The 23662-nt window shown below is 38.8% G+C and overlaps 1 protein-coding gene across 1 annotated transcript in view; it reads right to left on the bottom strand.

Moving 5' to 3' along the window:
• Positions 1-1073: 1073 nt before the first annotated feature.
• CDH12 (cadherin 12) overlaps positions 1074-23662 on the bottom strand; it is a 206578-nt gene continuing 183989 nt past the window's right edge. The window contains exons 7-11 of the mRNA XM_073329466.1: positions 19893-20029; positions 12415-12536; positions 8874-8991; positions 5191-5442; positions 1074-2161 (exon numbers count right to left, since the gene is read on the bottom strand). Coding sequence (XP_073185567.1) covers positions 1662-2161; positions 5191-5442; positions 8874-8991; positions 12415-12536; positions 19893-20029 — 1129 coding nt within the window. The 3' untranslated portion in view covers positions 1074-1661. The remainder of the gene's footprint in view (positions 2162-5190; positions 5443-8873; positions 8992-12414; positions 12537-19892; positions 20030-23662) is intronic.

Here is a 23662-nt window from a genome sequence, read left to right as displayed (position 1 = left end):
CACGCAAGGCTCACACTCACCCTGCCAATGCCATAAACCTCAAGTGCAGCGCAAGCAGATTATGGAGCACTGTAGAAGTCTGAGAGAGAAAAAAATAATTGTATATTCACTTTGGGCCATAACTGCTGCTTCTAAAAAGAAAATTACCATACTTTAGATCAGCAGACAATTCAACATTAATATTAATACTGATGTGGCATCATCCAGGCCAATCAGTATCAAAATGGTCAATACTTGCATGGATTGGTTGGTTGGTTGTTTTTTAAAAATGTAAGAAAAAATGCAATAAAAAAATCAGATGGGAAAAAAAATGTCAAAAATGTAATACAAGTAAATGCCAGCTGGAGCTTCCAGTTTCTTGAACTTTGTTTATGTCACAATAAATCTTCAGTGGAATGATGTCTGGGTACCACATGATTTGAAATGATATCCACACTTCTAAGTATATGAGTACGTATATATAACATTTTACATGTATAATTTAATCTGACGCTGAATATTTTCTTGAAGACTACTGTAGGCTTAATTTTCAGAGTGCTCTAAGACATTTGAAACATCTGACACCATAGTGGCACTGATACCAAAGTATGACATATCCTGAATTTTAGAGTATGACCAGTTGCGCAGGTTCCAGCAGGAGTTTAACATATATGTCCTCTCTGTCATGTATGTCTACAATATTGACAGAATGACAAACTAATTTCAAAGAAAAGCAATGTGAAGTCCTTTATATATATTTCATTATTCATACTTACACTGAAAAAAACCCAACACTGATACTAAAAAATACATTAGCCCTCTAAAAACCACCACTGATGTACCAGTAACTTGTCTATACATGATGAGTGAGAGTCAAGTTTCCTTCCTATAAAGGAATAGATGTTTTTATAATTTTCTCTTTCATCCTGGAAAAAATGTAACTGATTTTTTTTTTAAATATTCCTTTGTGTATGTGAAGATCAGTGTGTGGTATGTTTTTAATTTTGGGCTTTACATCTTGAAATTGAGTAATAGCACTTTTTATTCAATTTGTCAGTGAAATGCGGACAGAAGAAATGTGATATCTTGGCATACAATTATTATTATTATTCCTTAAAATAAAATAAAATAAAAATCCAAAACAATACCCCTTGAGTTTTAGTCACTGGATATATTCCAGAAAGTTATCTTCATTTTTGTTTTATAAGAACTAGAAGTCAGCATGTTGCTATTGCTTCTTGACATAAAGATAAAGTCCTTTATGTCCAGTTTACAGCTCAGTTCTGTAACACCATCATAGCAGAGTCTTTACCACTTTAAATGATAAAAGTTTCAATAGGCACTTTAGTGGAATTAAGAAAAATCTACCACTCTTCCACCGTGATGCCAGAAAGCTAGCTTCTGTCTAAGTTGTCATATCAGTACATTGTAGCGAATAGGCCTGAGCTTGTCTCAGTGTTATTCCCAAGTAACAAAAAACAACAACAAAAAAGTATATCTTACAGGGTTTATCCTCCCTTTGCAGACCAAATCAAAACTGACAGTATGATAAATATAGTAACTTGCTGGAAACAGGTGCTGTCTTTAATAATCAAAGGAATCTTGTCCTATAAAGCTCGGGTTTTATTTTTAATTTGTTGTTGTTCTAGTTTTCTTATTCTTGCCTTTTGGGTTTCCCTCCCTTAAGTGACTTTAGCAGTGTTATAATTTTCTTCCTCTCCGAACATCTCTGCCAAGACTTTAAAGCGGGGTCCCCAGTCACTCAGGTAATCATAATCCTGGTCTGCCTCTGTAGTAAGTGAATCTATAGAGCTCAGAGACTCTGCTACAGATCCATTTCCTTCATAGGCATAGGTTGCCAGTGAATCATAAGGGGGTGCAGTGGGATCCACATCGTTTTCCTGCAGCCTTTGATTAATGAAATCTCTTATGTCTGTGTTGTCTTCCACTGGTGGTCTCTGACGTGGTAAACATAGAGTGTCCGGTTTTATATCCCTGCGTATTTTGTTATCTTCAATCACTTTTGGATTCCTCAGGGCACCAATGTCAAAAGCCTGGGTGTCTTCCTCCCCACCTCCTTCATCATCATAATGGATGACATTGTCTCTGATGTCTTCTTTAGAGGTCATCAGGGTGTCTTTTTTCTTCTGCCTTCGCAGTGCTACGTACAGCACAACAATGACTGGAACAAGGGAAGAATTGTAAATTAAGACAAGTATGGAAATACCTTGGCTGTCAGCAGACACACTAATATATCCTTCTATGATAGCTAAGGGCAATCAAAAGGCTCTTTTCTTTAGAAGACATGTTCCTGCTACCTTTTTTTTTTTTAAAACAGTGCTGTAAGCAGTAAGATAATATTTGCGGCTTGATGCACCTAACTCCCATCATGCTAGCTATGCACTGAATAATGAATAAGCCCCAAAGGGCTTGCCTTTACTAGTAAATAGAGCCATGTAGGAATCAGATTTTTTTGTTTTGAGGGTAGTTTCACAATGTGAAAATTTCTTCCATTCTAGAATGGCTGGAAGAACATTGAAAAATGTTAAAATTTCCTGCAGGCTGAAATTATGTGTGTGTGGGGGGGAGGGGGGTGGGGTCATTTTGGATTGATCAAAACTTTTCATTCACATTTTGCCTTTTTTATTTCATATTGTATTTTATAAAACACATTTTAAAATAACAAACAAAAATAATTTTGAAACAGAAAACCAATGTTCTGTATCAAAGAGGTCAAAATGTTCCTTATCACTTTTTTTTCCTCCAGTTTGGAAATTAATTTTCATCAATGGTGACATATTTCTGCTATATGTTTTGCTTTTTAAACAAACCAGCATATTCTGATGGAAAAATAATTCATAATATTCCTGACAATGTCAAATAGAAAATTACATTTGAACATGACCTTGAGTAGTTACACTAACTGACATGATGCTGATAGTGACTTTGCAGTCAGGGACAAATCATGTCAATATGGTATCAATTAGTTGGGGTTAAACACTGGTCCTAATAATTTACCAAGGAACCAGTGACACAGTACTGAACATGACTTCTCCCTGTCTATACTGACTGCAGGATCATGGCCAATAATATTGTGTTAATTAACATGGCTCTTCAAGGTGGTGTTCTAACTCAGTGTAACTTTCTAGTGAAAATGAACCTTTAGGGTACAGCAGGCTGACTTTTGAAATATCTGATTTTAAAATCTCTGTATCAGGTAGGTTTCTTAGATAACAATTATGGGGGAGGCTTCTAAGTTACAAGTACAACAATAAGTAGTAGGAAGTGGGTTTGAGAGATAGAAGATCACCTTAAGCCACAGGGAGTACTGAAGATTGTCATTGACAAATTAATGTTCCTTGGTCAAGTGTAACATAGCACACTGTTACCACACTGAATGGAATACAGAGAACCACTAATAGTCCCAAATCCTCTACTCTGTACAAAACCAAAGTAAATGGGCCTCGGAGTTCTGTGGGAATCAGTGATGGAACCGACGCCTCAGACTCCAGAGTCACGTAGCAGCTGTTGCTATAGCTCACACTCTTCAGTAATTTACTCAGTTGCTCTGTCACATCATAGAATCATAGACATGCAAGACTGGAGGGGACCTTGATAGGTCATCTGTCTAGTGTTTCTCAATCTTGTTGGGCTCAGGACCCATTTGTAAAAGTTTACGACCTGTCTCAACCCAGTAAATAGTCTGAGGGTGGAGGCCGTGGGGTGGTTTTGGTCAGGACCCATGCCCCACAGGGGACAAGATCTGTCAGGCACTCGCCCCTCAGTGGCATCTCCTGCAGCTCTGTACTGTGGGGTTTGTTAGGCTTGGCTCTCCCCTCTGGTCATTGCAACCTCTAGAGTTGAAGCATCGCTCAGGTTTGGCCCATCCCCCTGACTGGGCTAAACTTTTGTGAGTGAAGTTGTTACCTGGCTCATTGGGCTTCAGTGCCACCCACTCTCTCACATTTGGCCTATCCACACTCCCATCATCAGGGCAGCCCATCCAGCCCCGTGTGACAGGAACCATTAGAGCTGCCAAGCGACCCTTTGAAACAGTCTTGCAACCCAATTTGAGGTCCCGACCCTGGGGTTGAGAAACCCCAACCTCACCAGTCCCCTGCACTGAGGCAGGACTATTAGTAGTAGTCGTATCTAGAACCTGGGTTTTCAACCTATGGTCCCCAGATCTTTGGGGGTCCACAGGCCATGTCTAAGATTTCCAAGGGGGTCCACACCTCCATTTGAAATTTTTTAGTGTTTGCAAATGAAAAAATATTGTAAATCAGTGATCTAGGCCATTCCTGACAGGTTTTTGCCTAACCTGTTCTTAAAAACATCCAAGGACAGAGATTCCACAATCTCCCTAGGTAATTTGTCCCAGTCCATAACTATCTTATATGCAGGGATTGAGTGTGTTCATTTGTGTGTCCTCCACCAGTAGTTCTGTGTAAGGAGCACAGATCTGGTCTGAAAAGCTTGGATTCAGGGCATTTAACACTTTGAAGTGCTATTTTAGGCATAGGCTAACACCTATCAGAATCTGAGTTACCTAGTCTACTGTGTAAGCAATAAAGCAGGTTTGATTACACTACTAGTGTAGTGGGGCTTTATTTTGGGGAAGATAGGCAGTAGCATGGGCTGCCAATGACACTGTATAAGTAAGACCTCATGTAAAGAGCACTTGTGCTCAAACAGCAATGTCATGCTATGGAATCCATTTCTGTACAAATATTGTATTATTTTTCAATGGTCCAGTCAGCCACAGGCTACATTATAATTAGGTCTTCCTGTCTCATTTCTTCATTCTTCTTACTTAATCCCTCATAATAATTGAAGAAAGGTCCTTACCAGGTAGCTGCTGGTGCGGATTTAGTAATTTTATATATATATATATATATGGAAATCAGTTCCTCATGACAGGTATTTAATCAACACTGTTTCAGAGCAAAATTTGCATTTCAAACCAAACTGTAAGATATTTTTCCCCACTCCATAAGAAATATGTAGTAGTTAGCAGATTGCATGCTCGGATTCAAATTAATGGTCAGTGCTTTGGGATATTTTTCTACAAAGGTAGAAGCATAAAAGTTCTCTTTGTAAACAGCTGTACATTTTCAATGGCCTTTGTTAAACAATAAATGGAATTATGGTGACTCAAATTAATTCACAAGTAGAATCAGAGACATACTTTGTTACAGGATGAAAACTAACCTAGAAGTATAACAATACACAGCAATATTGCGATCAAAGCCCCTGTGCTGAGTCCAACTGGTAGGAAGATTGCTTCAACATTGCAGGATAGAATGGTACCATCGGAATCGCATCTACAAACGTGGATAGTCATTGTGTTTGTGCTGCTCTGTACAGGATAGCTGCTGTCTTCTATCACAACTGGGAGGAAATACAAGTCTTGCTGCCTACGGCTGTAGCCACTTCTCCTGGTTTCAATTCCAGCTGTGTTGTCTGCAAAACATGACAGCCCTCATAGGATTGTTTCTATGGTGCTTCACTTAACATTTAAAAGCTTGTATTTTGCTGAACCTCAGAAAGATAATCTGGCTTCCTGAATCAGTAGATTATATATGCTCTGTAAATCCCTTGGTTCATTAATACTGAAGCTGTCAAATTCAAATCAGATGCAGCCAAGGTTTTTTTTCAAGCCAACAACTAATCTTTGTTGTTTGTGTTCATTTATCCTGCTGAGCTTGACAGCTAACATTTCAAAGCAGAAATGAAAAGAATATATATTTTCCTTTTTTTTTTTTTTTTTTCCTGTTACAGGTATTCCATTAGCAGGGGATTTCAATCTTTCCTTTCCTTTTCTTGCCATGGAGTTTGGATCAGGTCCCCATTATGAATGTGTCTCACTTTAACCCTTTGGATTTGATAATGAGGCAGCTGGAGGAAGCACAATAGCCCCTCGACTTCTCCACCCCACTGAAAACAGACAATTAAAAAAAATTACAGGAATCATCTGAGCCCTTCGTGCCGTTAGTACATTTGCCACTAATCAGTGCCGAAACTGCACAGAGCTCTCGGGAGCTGAATTTTGCCACTTCTTCCCAGCAGAAGCTGACTTACCACTGCTTTACGTGAATCAAACAAACTTGAGTAGAAAGGCAATGATGTGAAGATTAAAAGGATTAAATAGAGGCGAAAGGAAAAGCATGATTGGAAAGCAATTTACTATCAGGTCTGATTGGGGATAGCCTGCAGTGCTTATTCCCCTTTACCATCTCTCCCATGTGAATTCCTGTCTAGTTCAGATCATTTGCTGCAACATTACAAGAGTTCACTTACTGGATGTTTTTTCCCTTCCCCCTTTGAATCCTGCCACTGAATATAAAGATTAAGAGCCACATCCAGCTCTCAGATACCTATGTTCAACAATCATTAAAGCTGGTAAGAGTTGAGTGCAAGTATCTATAGACCAGATTTCTTAAGCACCTAGATACTATTCTGATTAAAGCTGGTTGAACATTTTCCAACTGAACATCTTTCTGTCAGACAATGGTGTTTCATTGAAACTGAAACTTCCCACAGGAATGTGTCAGTTTGGACAACATTTTGTCATGGGGCGGTGGGGGGCAGGAGCTTTTTTGATAATGTTTAAAAATTCCATTTTTTGACCAGAACATTTTGATTTCCTTAGTATCAACATGACAATCCATTAAGAAAATAATTTTATGTTGTATAGTAATGTCAAAATTGAAAAAAAAATCAATAGTCCCAAAATACTTCCTGCCCCCCCTCAAAAAAAAATAATCTTCATGGGTAATTTTTGAAGTTTTTTTTTTTTTCGAAATCAGAATGAAGACAAAGAATATAAAAATTCCGGAATTTACCACAAAACAGAAACTGTGGTTTCCACACAGATCGAATTCTGATGAGGTGCCTTGCAGCTGGTCTGCACTTAAAAATGCCACAGCTGCACCACTGCAGTTGCGCTGCTGTAGCACTTCTGTGTAGAAACTACATACCCTGATGGGAGGGATTCTCCTGTCAGTGTAGGTAGTCCACCTCCAAGGGGTGATAGCTAGGTCAACGGAAGAATTCTTACATTGACTTAGCGCTGTCTACAAGGGGACTTAAGTTGGCTCAACTATGTTGCTCAGGGGGTGTGGATTTTTCACACCCCCGACTAACGTCGTTAAACCAAATATTTTTTTCATTGCAGACCAGGCCTTGTAAGAACAATAACAGACAGGTAGGATTTGGTCCTAAATTCAAATACCAATAGTAATGGGAAATTAGCATTAAAATGGGCCTGAAAAGGCTCTTTGGGTGCATATGTATGCCTCTGGCACAGTGTTGACTATTCTAGTAACTTTTATTTTACTGTGAGTCCTGCAGTGCTTGGTGTTTGTTTGTTTGTTTGTTTGTTTGTTTTCCTTTCTTTTAAACCCAAACTCCTGGAATCAGGAGAATCCCAGCTTTCATTTTAAAATGTTTTAAAATCTCATAGTTGCAGAGAGAAGCTTAAAAACATGAAGTCACTTAAAATATTGGTTTTTTGTTTCTTTTAAAGTCTCATGATTTTATGCTATTTGTGATTTTTGGGAGCCTTAACTCCTAAGGTTTGAATGGTTGGGGCTGGCAAAACTGCTGCCATTGCAGTTGCTAGGAGCAGTACACGTCTTTAAGAGCAGAATCTTGTAGACTACTTTGGTGTGGTTTTTCCTCAGCCTCTGGTCCCCCTGATTTCTTCCCCCAGCCCCCCAAAGGAGAAAATCAATGTTATGAAACAAACTCTTTCATGCTTCCTTTCCCTTCTGTGCCTTCCTTTTTCTTGTCATGGCTGAACTTGAGGTAGAACTGGATGCAGTTTTTTTTCATGACAAAGTGCTGATTTCTTGAAAGCAAAGCTTCTTGTGGGAATGTAACAGTATTAATGAAATAGGTTTCTCAAACCCAGGATGGAATTTCTGGAGAGAGAGAGAGAGAGCCATCCCAGAACAGCCAATAGCCCAGTGGTAAAGGCACTCACCTGGGATGTGAGAGATACTGATTCATGCTATTTTGGGGTACCTCCCTCTTTTTTTTTTTTTGTATGGAAAAAAATTTAAAGGTCTCAGTTTTGTCATGATGTACAATGGGAAACATTCTGACATCTTGAAAAAATGTTCAGGGCAGTAAATAGAGCTGGTAAATAGAATAAATTAACTTGAGGTATTCCTCCTACATTCTACTTCACCTCATTCCTTCAACCCCCTACCTTCCTATTTCTGGGCTTCTCTCACTCTATCATCAGCTTCTTATTTTTCACCTTCTATCAGCAAAAAGAACTCACTGGCCAACTATGTAGGGGAAACAGTGAACGTGATTGTGTAACAAGTACTATCAAATGCACTAAGTAAATTAAATTAAAAAAGAAGAAATGTGAAAATCTTTGTGTAAAACTTCACTGTGCATGAGTCATTAATCATAATACACTCATAAAAATGGGCTATTGCATGTAAACGCTGATGCTGTGTAGTTCTCTTTGGCTTTGACAACAAAATACAAACCCTGGTACAGATTAGTTGGCCCTTTTTTGATTCATTCATTGTTCGTGAACAATCAAGGCAATAGATTATGTAAATATAAAACTGTCAGGGATTATTTACATACTGTATTACATTTAAGTATTCAATAATATTAAAATATTCCGTTTACAAAATATGTAAATTATTTACACAGATTAACAAATTTTAAGGCCTAAAGGGACTATTAGATCATCTAGTCTGACCTCCTGTATACCACAGATCCTTACATTTCACCCAGTCACCTCATTGAGCTCAGTAGCTCATATTTGGCTAAAGTATATCTTCTGGAAAGGCACCCAGTCTTGATCTGAAGTCATCAAGAGCTGATGTATCTACCACTTCCCTTGGTAATGTGAGTAAACAACTTACTCCTGTAGTCTTGGACTGTGAAATTTGGTTTGGTGGACGCCTCAGGTGACAGTCTAAAGGAAAACCTTTGCCCAGCAGGGGACAAATCTTTGTCCGCAGCACTGACAGTCTGAATTACCTGAAATGAGATTGAAATAGAATTTGAGGTCAGTTCACTCTTTTAAAAGAAACAGCTTTGCAAGAACCTTAATGTAGTCATCAAATGAAACAACAGAAATGGACATTTAAGCAATAAGACACAACAGAGTCTGTTTCCTGCTGGAATAAAGTGCCATTCCTCTGTGTTGTAAGGTAAGAGGATGAACGCAGAATGCCACATTCTCTTGTGTAGTGGTGTATCCAAGCAACTCACACTGTGAACTGTCTGAATGAGATTATAAAATCATCCCATGAAAATACTAATGGAAACAAATAAATATTTTGTAACTTGTACCTAAAAAGTATAGTGATGGGCACAGGAGAGATATAGATATTCTCTTGCCAAGTAGTAACACCATACTACATAGTTCACATTAAGGAAAAAACATGTGATAATTAGGATGAAATAAATAAGAATTTAAAAATAGAGACAGGTTTAAATCAAAACTCCAGATCTAAATGCCTTTCACAAACTCTGTGGAACTTTGGCTCCCCATAGGCTCTTGCTATAATTGGTTTAGAGGGAATGGTCAAGAGTCTGTCTCAGAAGACCTCTTTTGTATACAAATGGAGAAAGGGAAGCATCAGAGCAAAAGCGCAGTTCAAAAGCCAGAGATGCAATAGTTTGGGAGTATGTGTGGGACTCTGACTTTATCTACATGTACATCTTGCACTGTTTTTAAAGCTGATTTAGTAAAACTGGTACAAACCCCTTTGTGGATGCTCTTAAGTCAGTTTGCACCAGCTTCGTTGATTACCAACTTAATACCAAACTTATGTAAAATGCTTTTTATCAGCAGCTGTTGTAGCTCTTTACAAAGGAGGTTAGAACCATGGCCCCATTTTAAACATGGGGAAATTGGGGCACGGACAGGTGACATGACCTGCCCAAGGTCACAAAGCAGGCCAGTGGAAGGAGCCGAGACTAGAACCTAGGTCTCCTGAGTCCCTGGTCCAGTGTTTTATCCACTAAGCTCCATAAAAGCATCGTGTACACTGATGTATGTATGCCTTTATAGGGGATTCCATTGGTTTTAAAAAAGAAAACTCTTTAGTGAAAGAACTACAATTTTCATATGTAGACATTGTCTTAATATTGGTACCTGTTCAAGCTTTGCAATGCTCACCTGAACCAAAATTTGTAAGATTTTCCCATCCCTAGTATCATTGATTAGATAACACACTGATAGGTGCTTTATAAATATTGTATATTAATTATACCAGTAAAATAAGACAGATTAGTAGACAGAGGTACATGCAGACCATAGATGCACACTGATTACTACAGCACCTCACTGAATCTGGTTGATGCACAATACTCCTTTAGTGGTAAATTTTGAGCCCTCCCAGCTTTCCTCCCGAAATAAAAACAAATGGTCTGGCACTGAAGTTGAGATGAAGTAGTACAACTGAAAAACTGCCACCACCTAAATATAGATGTGGGTTAGCTCCCTGCCTTCTCAATGGAGCCAACAATTTTTTGTCAATCATTTTTTATATATTCATGTGTTTTGAAATCGCAGACAAATCTGTCACTTAAAAAGATGAGTATGATGCTTACATAGACAGGTGTGTTTTGCTTTTCGTTAGTCACTGATTATAGAGCAGGCAAAATCATTCTAATTCTATAGCTGATAATCAATGTTCCCTCTAATTTTTTCCGCCCATGTGCGGAATTAATTTTGTTATGTGCACCAGTATGGAGGTAATGTGTGGATGTGTGCCACCAGTAGAAACAAAAAACCTAGATACAATATATATTTTTTAAAAGTTAACATAGGGATGATTACTCCAGCCAGGACAGGTTAGGCATTTTTGAACTCACTACTCAAAGAATTAAATTTAAGCATAAGAGAGAAATCAAAATTATGAAATGCGTAGACCAGCCAAAAAAAAATAGCATTTTGAAAGAATAAAATTACAGAGACTATATGACAGGTTTCAGAGTACCAGCCGTGTTAGTCTTTATCTGCAAAAAGAAAAGGAGGACTTGTGGCACCTTAGAGACTAACAAATTTATTTGAGCATAAGCTTTTGTGAGCTACAGCTATATGTGCATTGCAGGAAGTATCAAGAAGTAACAACAAGTTATAATAATACAAGTATGTGTTGGGAGGTGAGTGTGAAAGTGTGTGTGTGTGTGTGTGAGAGAGAGACATACACACACACACACACATACCTCTCTCCCCTCCGCAGCCCCCAGGCTGGGGGAGAGGAGTCTCTCCCCGGCCGCCACAGCCCCAGGACTGGGACCGGGGGAGAGAGGTGTCTCTCCTGTCCCAGCCACAGCCCCGGCCAGGCCTGGGGAGAGCTCCGTGTCTCCCATCCCTGTCGCAGCCCTGGCTGGAACTGGGGCTGCAGGAGAGAGGTGTCCTCCCTCCCCCTAGCCCAGCATGCCCCAAGCTCATCCAAACTCCCATCACCTCACCCCACTGCCCCCACCCTCCACATTCTTCATGCTCACCTCTGTGTGTGCCTGCGCGGCTGGTTTGCAGCCCTTGATGGGCTCATGTGCGGTCACAAAGGCGCACACCTTAGAGGGAACACAGCTAATAACTGAAGTAATCAAACTGTTATAGCTGCAAGCCCTGTTTCCTTGAGGCAAAATTTTGATACAGTACAAAAGATGTTATGGCCTAGGGTTTTGCAGACCTTTGACCATTCAGCACTTAAACAGGATCACATAGCAAAGAATTGTGGACCAAATTCTGATGCTTCAGTCAGTTGAGAAACATCTTACCCTGCGTATTCTACTATTGACTTAAATGGATCACTTGTGGAGTAAGGTGCTGTTCAGCTGTGTGAGGGTATCACAATCGGATCCTGAGTGTAATGTATATATTTCAGCCTGCTGATTTGGGGTGAAAATATCTCTGCTTTGTTGAGACTTCTTCCCAGGGAAGGAACATATGGATAAAGACACCTGACCAAGTATCATCTAATTGTTTCCTTGAGCCCACCTCCTCTGTTTTATCCACCTGTTGTCTATAGTCTTATGCTTAACCCTAAGCTCCTTGGTGTAGGAACAGTCTCTGTTATATGCTTGTACAGTGCCTACAATGAGGCACTGGCCCTTCGGTGCTACCATACAACAAATAAATAGTACCAGTAATGGAAAATGTGATGGGCAATAATAAGAATTTTCAAAGGCCATTGATTGTTTTCATTGGGAACACATAGCTAATTTTCATAAGGATTACAAGCTGATACTATCAACGCTTTCTAGGGGATTTGGATGCTGAATCTTTGGTGCTCAAATCCCTTATGCAGCTTTGAAAAATCTCATCCACAATTTTTTATTTTTAAGTGTGTCCCATGAACAATACATTTTTGTTTTTCGAAACTGGCTTTTACTTTTATAAAATAATAATAATGTTAAAAGGAAATCAAAATATTAAAATACCTGTCCTGGTTTTGCGTTTTCACATACAGATGTCTCATATGGCACTGAAATTTCTGGAGGAAATTCGTTGACATCTAAGACATTTATTATAACATTGACCTTGCTGGTTAGTAATGGATTACCTATTAAAAAAATTGACAGGAAAAATTAGGAAATACTATTTCTGTATGCCCCCCACAACAACACTCATTATCTTCCAGATACACAGCTTTTACACTCGTGCAACTCCTTGACTTCAATGGACTTAGTTTTCATTCTCACCAGTGTGAGTTCAGACTCGATTCAAGGGCTTTATTGTTTTGGGCCAGATCCTGATTACCTTATTTACACTGAGTAGTATCTTCCTATTCATGGAGTAAGGTAACTACTCAATACAAGTAAGGGTATCTAAAATTGACCCTTCAGATGGAAATTATAAGTGCATACTTTTCTTAGATCACTTTAAAAGAATTCTCCTGCTAATCCTTTCCCAGGATTTAAAACTGTATTCATTTTTTCTAATGATGAAACATAAAAAATCCATAAACTTAATACTTACAATCCGCTATACATCTTCAAGATGCTGTACAAATGGTAATTAATTAGGAAAGTAAATAGATACACGCATAGTATGGATGGGGAATATGAGCGAGAAGGGTTCAGTGACTTGTTAAAAAGCTACAGAGTGAGCCCGTGACAGAGTCAGTAGTGGAACTCAGGTGTCTCTGGATTATAACATTGGTTAGTCCACTAAACTATGCTGCAACCATTATCCATTTTCTGTACAGGTAACACATACATATGTGCACAAAATAAATATTTAAAAAGAGTATGCTTAATGTTAATAGGCAAGGACCTTCCAGCTCTCCCAAATTGCTGTGTTATAGAGATATTACTGGTATGTTGTTTATAGAATTATGTGCAAATTCAGCAGGAACAATTCCACTATGCAAAATTCTCCACATTGGGCTAACCCTAGGGATTTAAAAGCAATTGTGTTAGAAAATCAAAGGATAATTTCATCCCTCAGGGTTGAAAATATGTGGGCTTCTATGCAGTTATAGTTAACCATAAAAAAAAAAGTTTATGAGCTGTGAGTCATGCCTGGCAGAGACACAACAACGTGGGATACAAAATATAAGAACTGTCCTAAGCCTTCACCCATTTTTAGAACCAAGTTTACACGGAACCTTTCAGAAGTGCTGAATTGTTTGGATTTCTTGCTTATTTTATATTTTTTGCACAAGCCACTGCAAGCCTGGGATCTGTAACCAGCACGGCCAACAGTGGGGGTGGAGAATATAATAATTTGCTGTGTGTATAGGCTAGCAATATACAAGTCCCCACCTCCAGACCAACATAGAAGCATGGTGGGAATTATACCTCTGAGAGGCACAATTTTTTTCCTGTCCAGTGGCACATCTGGATGCTACCTCTTACAAAGCCACAATCTAGACTTGAATGGTTTCCAAATCAAATGTGTTAAGTTGCAAAACCAAGCAACAAAAGAATATAAACTGTGTTATTTCTTCTTGTGAATCAACACTAATACAAATATTTTATCAAGTCAAATTCTGTTCCTTTGCAACCCCATTTCCTTCAAATTCATCCTCAGCTACACCTGTGCAACCTCGCTGAAGCCAAATGGGTTTAACAGAGGACAGAATTTGGCCCTGCAGTTGGAAATTAAGTGACAATTCTGTTGATAGACAATCTAAAATAAATTCTACACCACTCTCTCAAGGTTGAATTGTCTCTGTAGCGCTAAAAAAGTAAAAATGTAGCAAAAGTTTATTTTAGTCACTAAAGAAAGTAACAGTGATTCTGAATACACAGCAGCAAAGAGTCCTGTGTCACCTTATAGACTAACAGATGTATTGGAGCATAAGCTTTCGTGGGTGAATACCCACTTCGTCGGATGCATGTAGTGGAAATTTCCAGAGGCAGGTATAAATATGCAAGCAAGAATCAGGCTAGGGATAACAAGGTTAGTTCAGTCAGGGAGGATGAGGCCCTCTTCTAGTAGTTGAGGTATGAACACCAAGGGAGGAGAAACTGCTTTTGTGGTTGGCTAGCCGTTCACAGTCTTTCTTTAATCCTGAGCTGATGGTGTCAAATTTGCAAATGAACTGAAGCTCAGCAGTTTCTCTTTGAAGTCTGGTCCTGAAGTTTTTTTGCTGCAGGATGGCTACCTTTAAATCTGATAGTGTGTGTCCAGGGAGGCTGAAGTGTTCTCCTACAGGTTTTTGTATATTGCCATTCCTAATATCTGATTTGTGTCCATTTATCCTTTTACGTAGGGACTGTCCAGTTTGGCCGATGTACACAGCAGAGGGGCATTGCTGGCAGATGATGGCGTACATTACATTGGTGGACATGCAGGTGAATGAACCGGTGATGGTGGTCAAGTAAGGAGGTGTTGTTTTCACAGCTTCACTTTCAACAGCACCTCATTTTAAAAATCTTGCCCATGCAGCAGTCCTGTCTGGAAGGAAAATTGTATATTCATACAGAATAACTCAGTCATACATGATTCTTTGAGTCTATTATTAGTTCATTTTAGGGAAAGCAATGAAGATCATTCTGGATTGTATTAGCAGGAGTGTTATAAGCAAGACATGAGAAGTAATTCTTCTGCTCTACTCCACACTGATTAGGCCTCAACTGGAGTATTGTGTCCAGTTCTGTGAGCTACTTTTCAGGAAGGATGTGGAGAAATTGGAGAGAGTCCAGGGAAGAGCAACAAAAATGATTAAAGGTCTAGAAAACATGACCTATGAGGGAAGATTGAAAAAAATTGGGTTTCTTTAGTCTGGAAAAGAGAAGACTGGGGAGGGACATAACAGTTTTCAAGTACGTAAAAGGTTGTTACAAGGAGGAGAGAGAAAATTTGTTTTTTCTTAACCTCTGAGGATAGGACAAGAAGCAATGGACTTAAATTGCAGCAAGGGAGGTTTAGGTTGGACATAAGGAATAAGTTCCTGTAAGGGTGGTTAAGCACTGGAATAAATTGCCTAGGGAGGTTGTGGAATCTCCATCATTGGATATTTTTAAGAACAGGTTAAACAAACACCTATCAGGAATGATCTAGATAATACTTAGTCTTGCCATGAGTACAGGGGACTGGACTAGATGACCTCTCAAGGTTCCTTCCAGTTCTATGATTCTATGAAAGACAGCTGCAGAAGAAGTTCTGAACTTAAATTGTAGATGAAGATGACAGTATGAGGGCACAGTCATCACTGTCAGTTCCTGTGTATCATTAAAAAATATAATAAAATATTTTGCTAATAATACATTAGTTGTGAATGATGTATGTTCTTGCAAGTGTCCTGTAAATGAAAGGAGCTGACTAGTTAAATTGTTTAAAATCTTGGTAGTTCCTATTAAAGTAGTAATCTCTCTATATATCATATCGATTTGAATTTTCTTTTGGAAGTGTTTCATATGAAAGCTTATTTTCATTTTGTTTTCAGCTTCTGTAGCACAGTGTAGAAATTACGGGGGGGAAATTTTTAAAAAAGAAAAGTTAAGAAGGGATTCAAGTGACTGCCATAAAAATCAATGGGAGTGGTCTGGTTGTGGTTTTTTATTAATTCCTGTGCACCACTTTGAAAATATACCCATTTTGGCCTGTCACTGATAATCATGAAAGATAATAGAAGGGGCCAGATTCCTCTATCCTTACTCATGTAGGCTAATACCTTACAATAGCGCTGCCTCAACCTAGCTACAATCATAAGAATAATAGTGGGGCTCCCAGACTTTGTTACTATAAACAATAATAATAAATAGAAATTTCTCTAGAATTTTCTCTTGCTCTGGTCTTTCAATCTATTTCCTTTTAAAAATTATAACCTGAGGTGTTCTTGTGCTAATAATAGAATTATATGAGTCATAGCCAGCATTATCAGCTTGTAAGGAAAGTCTGCATTATTCATCCATATCTGCATTTGGGTTTATATATTGCTTGCCACTATCTTTAGCAATTTGAGTTGCATTGTACTTGTGCTATTACTAGAAAGTAACTTGATCTCTTGAGGCCTACACAATCACTCCTAGTCAAGCTTAGTTGCGGTGGAAGAAAGGTAAGATAAGCATCATCACTGATTTTAAATACAGCCCTTCTTGAAGCCACAGATGCGCAATGGAAAACAATAAGGACTGTGTCCCAGGGATGAGACAGGCGTAGTTGATCCACAGAAACTTGTTCATGACTTGACATTATTTTCCATGCAAAGTAGCATGGTGGCAAAGCTCTTTGAGCTGCTGGGGGCTAAGATGGTGGGCAGTATTTAAGTGGTAAACACAAGAAGCACATCACTTAGTCAATTGAAAAAAGGCCTTAGGAGCCAGCCAGAAGTGGGATTTTCTCTAAATTGAGGGGAACAATCTTAATATTTGTTTTCATTCATTTCACAAATGTAGATTATTGAACGAGAGGAGAAAACTCTAGACAGCAGAGAAAAGTATTAACTTTTGTGGTCCATTGTGCCTATGCTGATTTGGGGACCTAAATATAAGTGATGTGACGTTTTCTGAAGAGCTGAGCACAATCAAATCCCAGTGAAGTCAGTAGGAACTGCAGGTGTTTGGACAATGGTGGTACAAACCCCTGGATCTTGTCTATAATCTCTACTCTTGGAGCTGCACTTATTGGGTAACTATGGGTTGGAAACTTCCTAATGAAGACAAGAGAAGGATGGTTTGTGCTTACAGCACTGGATGGGGAGCTGGGACATCTGTGTTTACTTCCTGGCTATAGAACTCTTCTGTGACCTTGGGCAATTCACTTCACCTGTACCTTAGACCATAATCTGTAAAATAAAACATGGGGAGAATTGGGGCCCTAGAGATTGCTTTTGGAAATTCGGGCCGTTAGCTATTAAATTCATACCTTGTATACTCGAATTGTATGTATATTACTTCATAAATACACACATGGTTAGGCTTTTTTTTTTTAAATAGGTTAGAACTGAGGGCTATATACAATTACTTGAATGGATGAGACTCATCTTGGGAGAATTAAAATTAAAATGTCAATTTTTGTATGTGCTAATTTTCAAAAGTTATTTAAATTTTGTTTTGCTGGGGTGGCTTGGAATGGGGAATATATGAGATTATTTCATCGAAATTGCAAAAGGCAATTGGAAAAAAAGATAAGTGAACATTTTTTGCTCATGGCTATGATAATTCACAAGGAATATAAAACCTCATGCTTCAGGACATAGGACAACCTCCAATTGACAGGGTTAAGAAAGAAACTTTCTTGATGGGCTGGTTATTCTATAATTGTCCATTATGAGGTATTTTTCACCTTCCTCTGAAGCAGCTGGTAATGGCTACTTTCAAAGACAGGACACTGGGTTAAATGGACCATTAATCTGATCAGGTGTAGCCATTCCACTGTTCCTACATCAGTACTGAGTAACTGCCATAATGTTCAGTTTTAAAGCAGGAACTCGTCTAAATAATTAAATTATCTTTCTCTGTCTTTTTCAATGGTCCCCTCACTCCTTCTCCCTGACGAAGGCAATGAATATGATAAAGTATTTAAAATGTTTCCATGGCAGGGAAATTCAGAAATTTGCCCTTTTCCCCTCCTCTACTACTACTTAGCATTTCTGAAATCCCAGCATTTCCCTGTTACCTCTGAGTCAGACAGACCTGTATGAAGCTTTGACAGGTAATATGTCTTCATTCTCCAAAGTATCGCCAATTATAGGTGTACTGTATGTATAACATTTATTTTTTATGAGATGAATAACATTTAAAGCACAAATATTAAGGTATATGGGAATATGAATTTCAAGTGTATGGGAGGTATAGGTTTACTAAGTTGGCTAATGGTCAGAATTGGGAATTTCATAATGTGGGCTACATGCAACAACTCTAACATAAGCACAATGTTCCTATAACTGTATTTCCCTTTATATTTTTTTTTTGGCTTGTTTTTTTTAATTACTGGGAGAATAATAAATGGATTCACAATGAGTTTGCTAGACCAAATGCCTTATTTCAGGACAAGTTTGCAAATCGAATATGCTCATTACTTACCAATACATCTAAATATTTAAGCTTTGCTTAAGCACAGCCTATTAAGAGACCTCCATTTCTTCAACACCATTTCTTTAAAATTATCTGAAATCAGATTACAATTCTGCTGGCCTATTTCTTCTAAGTCACTCAAGAAAATGTGTTTCCCCCTTACAAAGGTAAGGTCAGAAGTCACAGGTTTAGTGTATACACATAATGAGATGACTCCTTCAGTTTAAGTGCATAGGCACTTTATTTTATTTACTGTTCTATCTTCAGCCTTTAGGGATATTCCTCTGGCTCAGTTTGGGATAACTACAACTGAGATTTTTTTTTCAGGTGGAGTAAGTTTTCATAATATATGTATTTCTCTCTAAAGTCCTCCCTTCTACGTTATTAGTATGTATTGTTTATTGAGTACTAATTGCTGAATAATGCATAAGGGAAAACATGGTCCCTGCCTCCATAACTTACATTCTAAAACAGATAAATGATACAGTACTATCATAAAGTGCACCAGGAGTCCAGATCCACAGCCTATTGAAGTCAATGGAAAGACTTCTGTGGATCAGATGCGGATGATTGAACAACAGGTTTTTTCCAAAGGATGAAACAAACCTAGGAGAATTAACTTTGACAGGGAAAGATGTGTGCTATACAGAAGGATGTAAATGAAGAGGGGGATGATTGCTTGATGCCCCATGAGAAGGAGGGAGTTCCCAACATGGGGGCAGACTAAAAGAAGGCACAGAGAGGAGCAGGGGAGAAGACAATCAGGGGAGTGACAAGGCAGGGGGGCTTGGGCAGATTGAGAGGAGAGATGGATCAGGCAGATTAATTCATACAGAGCCTTCCATTACTGGTATCACCTCAACCTTAACTCCATTCTAATATAGTTTTTGTCTGGGAATTAAAATAACCATTATACTCTTCCACACAAAGAGGAAAGGTATGCTTTCTCCTTGACCGTCCTCAACTCAATCTTATTAAGTAAACAACAAAACAAAGAACAAGACAAAGGTCTCCATGTGAGAACACCAACTCTCTCTCTCCGCTGTAGCACCCAAAGACAAAATGTTAGCTATCTCTGCATCAAGGAGGTACTTTTCTCCATTTAAAAGTTCAGTACACATACGAGACACAAACTACAGTAGTTACAGCACAGTTATCAATCGTTTAATCAGAGTAGTCCCAGTAAAATGGAGGTTCTAATATCATCCTTTAAACCCAACCACTTTCTGATAACAGAATTTCCATTGAATTCAGTGGGAACTGTGCTTACATAAGGAGTACAGGATCAAACCTGATTATATGTGAGTATTTGAATACGATACTTAGCCTTGCCAAACCGATACATGGTATGCATCCTTAAATCATTTCATTCTAATAAACATATAATTTTTGATCATTGTATTCTGAGAGACACTACTTTAGCATCTTAATTCAATTCATGCCATACTTACTAACTTTACTTGCAATTATAGAGAAATTGTACTGTGCGGTGCTTTCTCTGTCCAGTATTTCATTAGTTGCAATGGTTCCTTCAGATCCATCTATTGTAAAGTAGCTGTCTGCATCACTCTTCCGATCTATGAAGTACCTGCATATGAAAAAAGTAGATGCAAATGTGCAATGACCATACATATATCATACTGGCATCCAGGCTAGCTTGACATATTTTGTTTTTTTTTTCCCTCTCTCTCTCTGTAAACAATGATTTATTTATTTCAAAGTAAAGGGGAAATGGGAAATAATGAAAGATTTAGTTCTACTAAAGTTCATATCATTTTAAGCCCTTGATACCTACAAACTTATAACATGCTACCCAGCTTCAATGACCACTGATCACTACCACAAATCACCTGAAAGTACTAGAGAGACTTGTAGGGGAAAAGAAAGAAGGGATGCGAAACAGCATCAAAACGCTGGATTCTCTAATCAGATATTGTCACTTTGCACCATCTGGAGGCACAAAAATGCCAGAAACGGGCAGCAATTGGTCTGGAGTGAACTCCCCTGCTGGAGGTGAACTCCTTGAAGGCATGAGTGTACTGACTCCAGACTGGGTGCCTATCAGTACCCTCGTTCCTGGCTTAGTTGGCATGTCAGGGGCAGAAGGGGGTTATGTTGGGGGGAGACAGTGGTGAGAAGTGGGTGTGATATAACTCTACTGCACTACATCTATCCTCCACTGGTGTAGAGCCCATCATGGACCCCGTATCAATATATCAAATTAAAGTGGCCCATAAGCAGCCCTGACTTTTGTCAGGTCTGTGGGAATCAGGGAGCTGTAACTGTCTCCCTGTCACTTGCTTTGGGCCCTTCTGTGCCAAGCAAAGCTCTGGCACAGCAGAGAATCGAGCTCTGTGTGTTTTTGTTCTAGGAAGAACTTAATAGAAGAAGGAGATGTTCTTGTAAACAGAGCAGTTCACAGACAATCTGATAATTTGTTCCAAAACCATTTCCCTTGAATACAAATTAATTTCTAGTCTAATTTCTCATCTGATGGTACTGTTTGCAATCATAACAGAATAATAATTTTTCCGATGCCGTGCCCTGAGCTACTAATTCCTTTTTTCTTTTTCATTATCAGACAACAACAGCTGCACACCTAGCTGCCATTGCTTGAATAGTAGGCAGGGTAGAATGGACACAGTCATTTGCGAAAAGTAGACAATAAGGATAAAACTGATTGTCGGTGAATTTAATAGAATGTAAATATTGGAGGACTGCGGACTTCACACATCTTGTGATTTTCACGCTCCCTCTACTCTCTTATGAACCCGTGAGAGTAAATGTAAAGTAGCATCCCATTTGCTAAGGCTCTCACTCATTGTGTGTGATTTATAGGAAGAAAATATATGTACTGTAAAGGCAAGCAGTAGAATACCAGACTTTTCCTCACTGCTGACTGAAGTGATGAATAAAAGCGGTATTTGACATATCCCAGAGTAATCCAATTTGAGCTAAAACTCAAGAACTTCAATTGGAGAAGAGTTAAATTAAAGTTCATGACTGAGATGAAGTATTCCTTGGGGAACATTTGCTTTCATTAAAAATGCATATGCCCTCCGAGAAAATTCTATATATAAGGATGAAATATATTATTGATTTTCAGCCAGCTTTGCCAGTCCTCATTTTAATTGTAAAAAGGCATGGTGTATAGTTGTATACAACAGGACTACAATGGTCTGATGTAGGCCAACCATTTTTGAAAATGTGGGTGTCAGTGTTCAAAGTAAGTTGTTACATAAAATTTATTAGAAAGAAACACTGATAAAGTTTATGTGCTGTTTGCAGTGTTGTTGGTCCCAGGATATGAGAGACAAAAGGTGGATGAGGTAATATCTTTTATTAGACTAACGAATGGTAGTGAAAGAGACAAACTTTCAAGCTTCACAGTGACTTGAAGATGAGCTCTGTGGAGTTCCAACACTTATTTCACTCTCAAACAGAAGTTGGTCTAGTAAAAAGTCACCCACCTTGTCTTTCTCATAGGTAAAATATGGCAATATGCTTTCAGAAGTGTCTTGTTTAATAAAGTGTGTCTGCTACATGTTTTAATTTGCGATCAATGCTGAAATATACTGGAGACAACCATGAGATGGCAGTTTCATTTATCTTCCCCTCTTTGGTGCCTATGTAAGTTATGTTTGGTGAAATATCTTTGCATGAACCAGAGAAGATGACTCAGGATCTGACTCATAGTCCTTTGAAATCAGTGGGAGTTTTCTATTGATTTCAGGTCCTTGGACCCAGGAGGCTATAGTTTAAGGCAGGGGTTCTCAAAGCCAGTCTGCCGCTTGTTCAGGGAAAGCCCCTGGTATGCCAGACCGGTTTGTTTACCTGCCGCGTCTGCATGTTCGGCCGATCGTGGGTCCCACTGGCCGCGGTTCGCCACTCCAGGCCAATGGGGGCTGCGGGAAGCGACGCGGGCCAAGGGACGTGCTAGCTGCCCTTCCCATAGTCCACATTGGCCTGGAGCAGCAAACCGCAGCCAGTGGGACCCATGATCGGCGAACCTGCGGATGTGGCAGGTAAACAAACTGGTCTGGTGCACCAGGGGCTTTCCCTGAACAAGTGGTGGACTGGTTTTGAAAACCACTGGTTTAAGGTACCAATCCTACAAACACTTATGCGTGTGATTAATTTTAAGCAAGTGAATTTGTTCTGCTGAAGTCAATCGGATTAATCTTTTGTTTATAGTTAAGCACATGCATAAATGTTTGCAGGCCTTGGGACTCTAGCCTGCAAACCCTAATGTATGTCATTAACTTGATGAATATGAGTCCAATAACACTACTCATGTGCATATGTGATTACAGGATCCAGACTTAAATTAAACATTTTATGTCCCACACAGTGGACCTAACACTGTTCCCTCTGAGACCATGACAAAACTGCTACTGACTTCACTGGGATTGGGATGGGATGAGAACAATTGGCCATGCTTATGAAAACAGCATGGGCTATTTATGCTGGTAGCACTTGCAATGGTCTGAGAAAGGGGTGGAATCACCATCATCAAATTCAATGAACAATTGTGTTCAGTGGTTGCAGCATTTAATCACTTTCTCTATTGCTGTTACTTTACTAACAGCATATTGAACCATACTTATAAGGAAGAAAAATATTCCAATACCTTTTAGATTTAATTCAGCCTAGTCCTACATCATCCATTTCATTGATCAATCCCAGTGTTATTTTCTGCATTTCATTTTTTTAACTGTGGCTTAAACAGACCCAGATGTTACAATAATTCTTAATCTAGGAGAACAGATTTTGTATGTGCAACTGATGCATCTGGCTAACATGCTCAATTTGGAACCAATCTGCTTATTTAGAGTTACATGTGCAAAACCTAAGCACCTGATAAAGCATTTTGTACATAAGTAAATTCCTGGTGTGATTGGATATTAATGAAGCATAATTTCTATGAAACTTAGTCTTGCTTTCAAAGCCAAGGTAAGATGACATTTTTCTACATCAGCATCTTTCTTAATAACCTGTCAACCTGCAATCTTATTTTACAGCTGTGCCATGCTGGAAGAAACCAAAATCCTGCTCTTTCATTTTCCTGTGGGACTTTGAGTTGTGACTTGTCTTTGGAGTTGCTGCAGAACTTTGTGACTGATTGTCCTATTTTGCTGCATTGAAGGCATAGTGTTTTTGATCTGCCAGTCTTGTTGGTTTCTGTGGCCTTCTCCACCTAGAACTGAGTTGCATGACTTGG

This window comes from Lepidochelys kempii, chromosome 2 (genome assembly GCF_965140265.1).
Source record: "Lepidochelys kempii isolate rLepKem1 chromosome 2, rLepKem1.hap2, whole genome shotgun sequence".
NCBI lineage: Eukaryota > Metazoa > Chordata > Testudines > Cheloniidae > Lepidochelys > Lepidochelys kempii.
The sequence above is the reverse complement of the archived record's forward strand: the minus strand, read 5'-3'. Positions and strand labels throughout refer to the sequence as shown.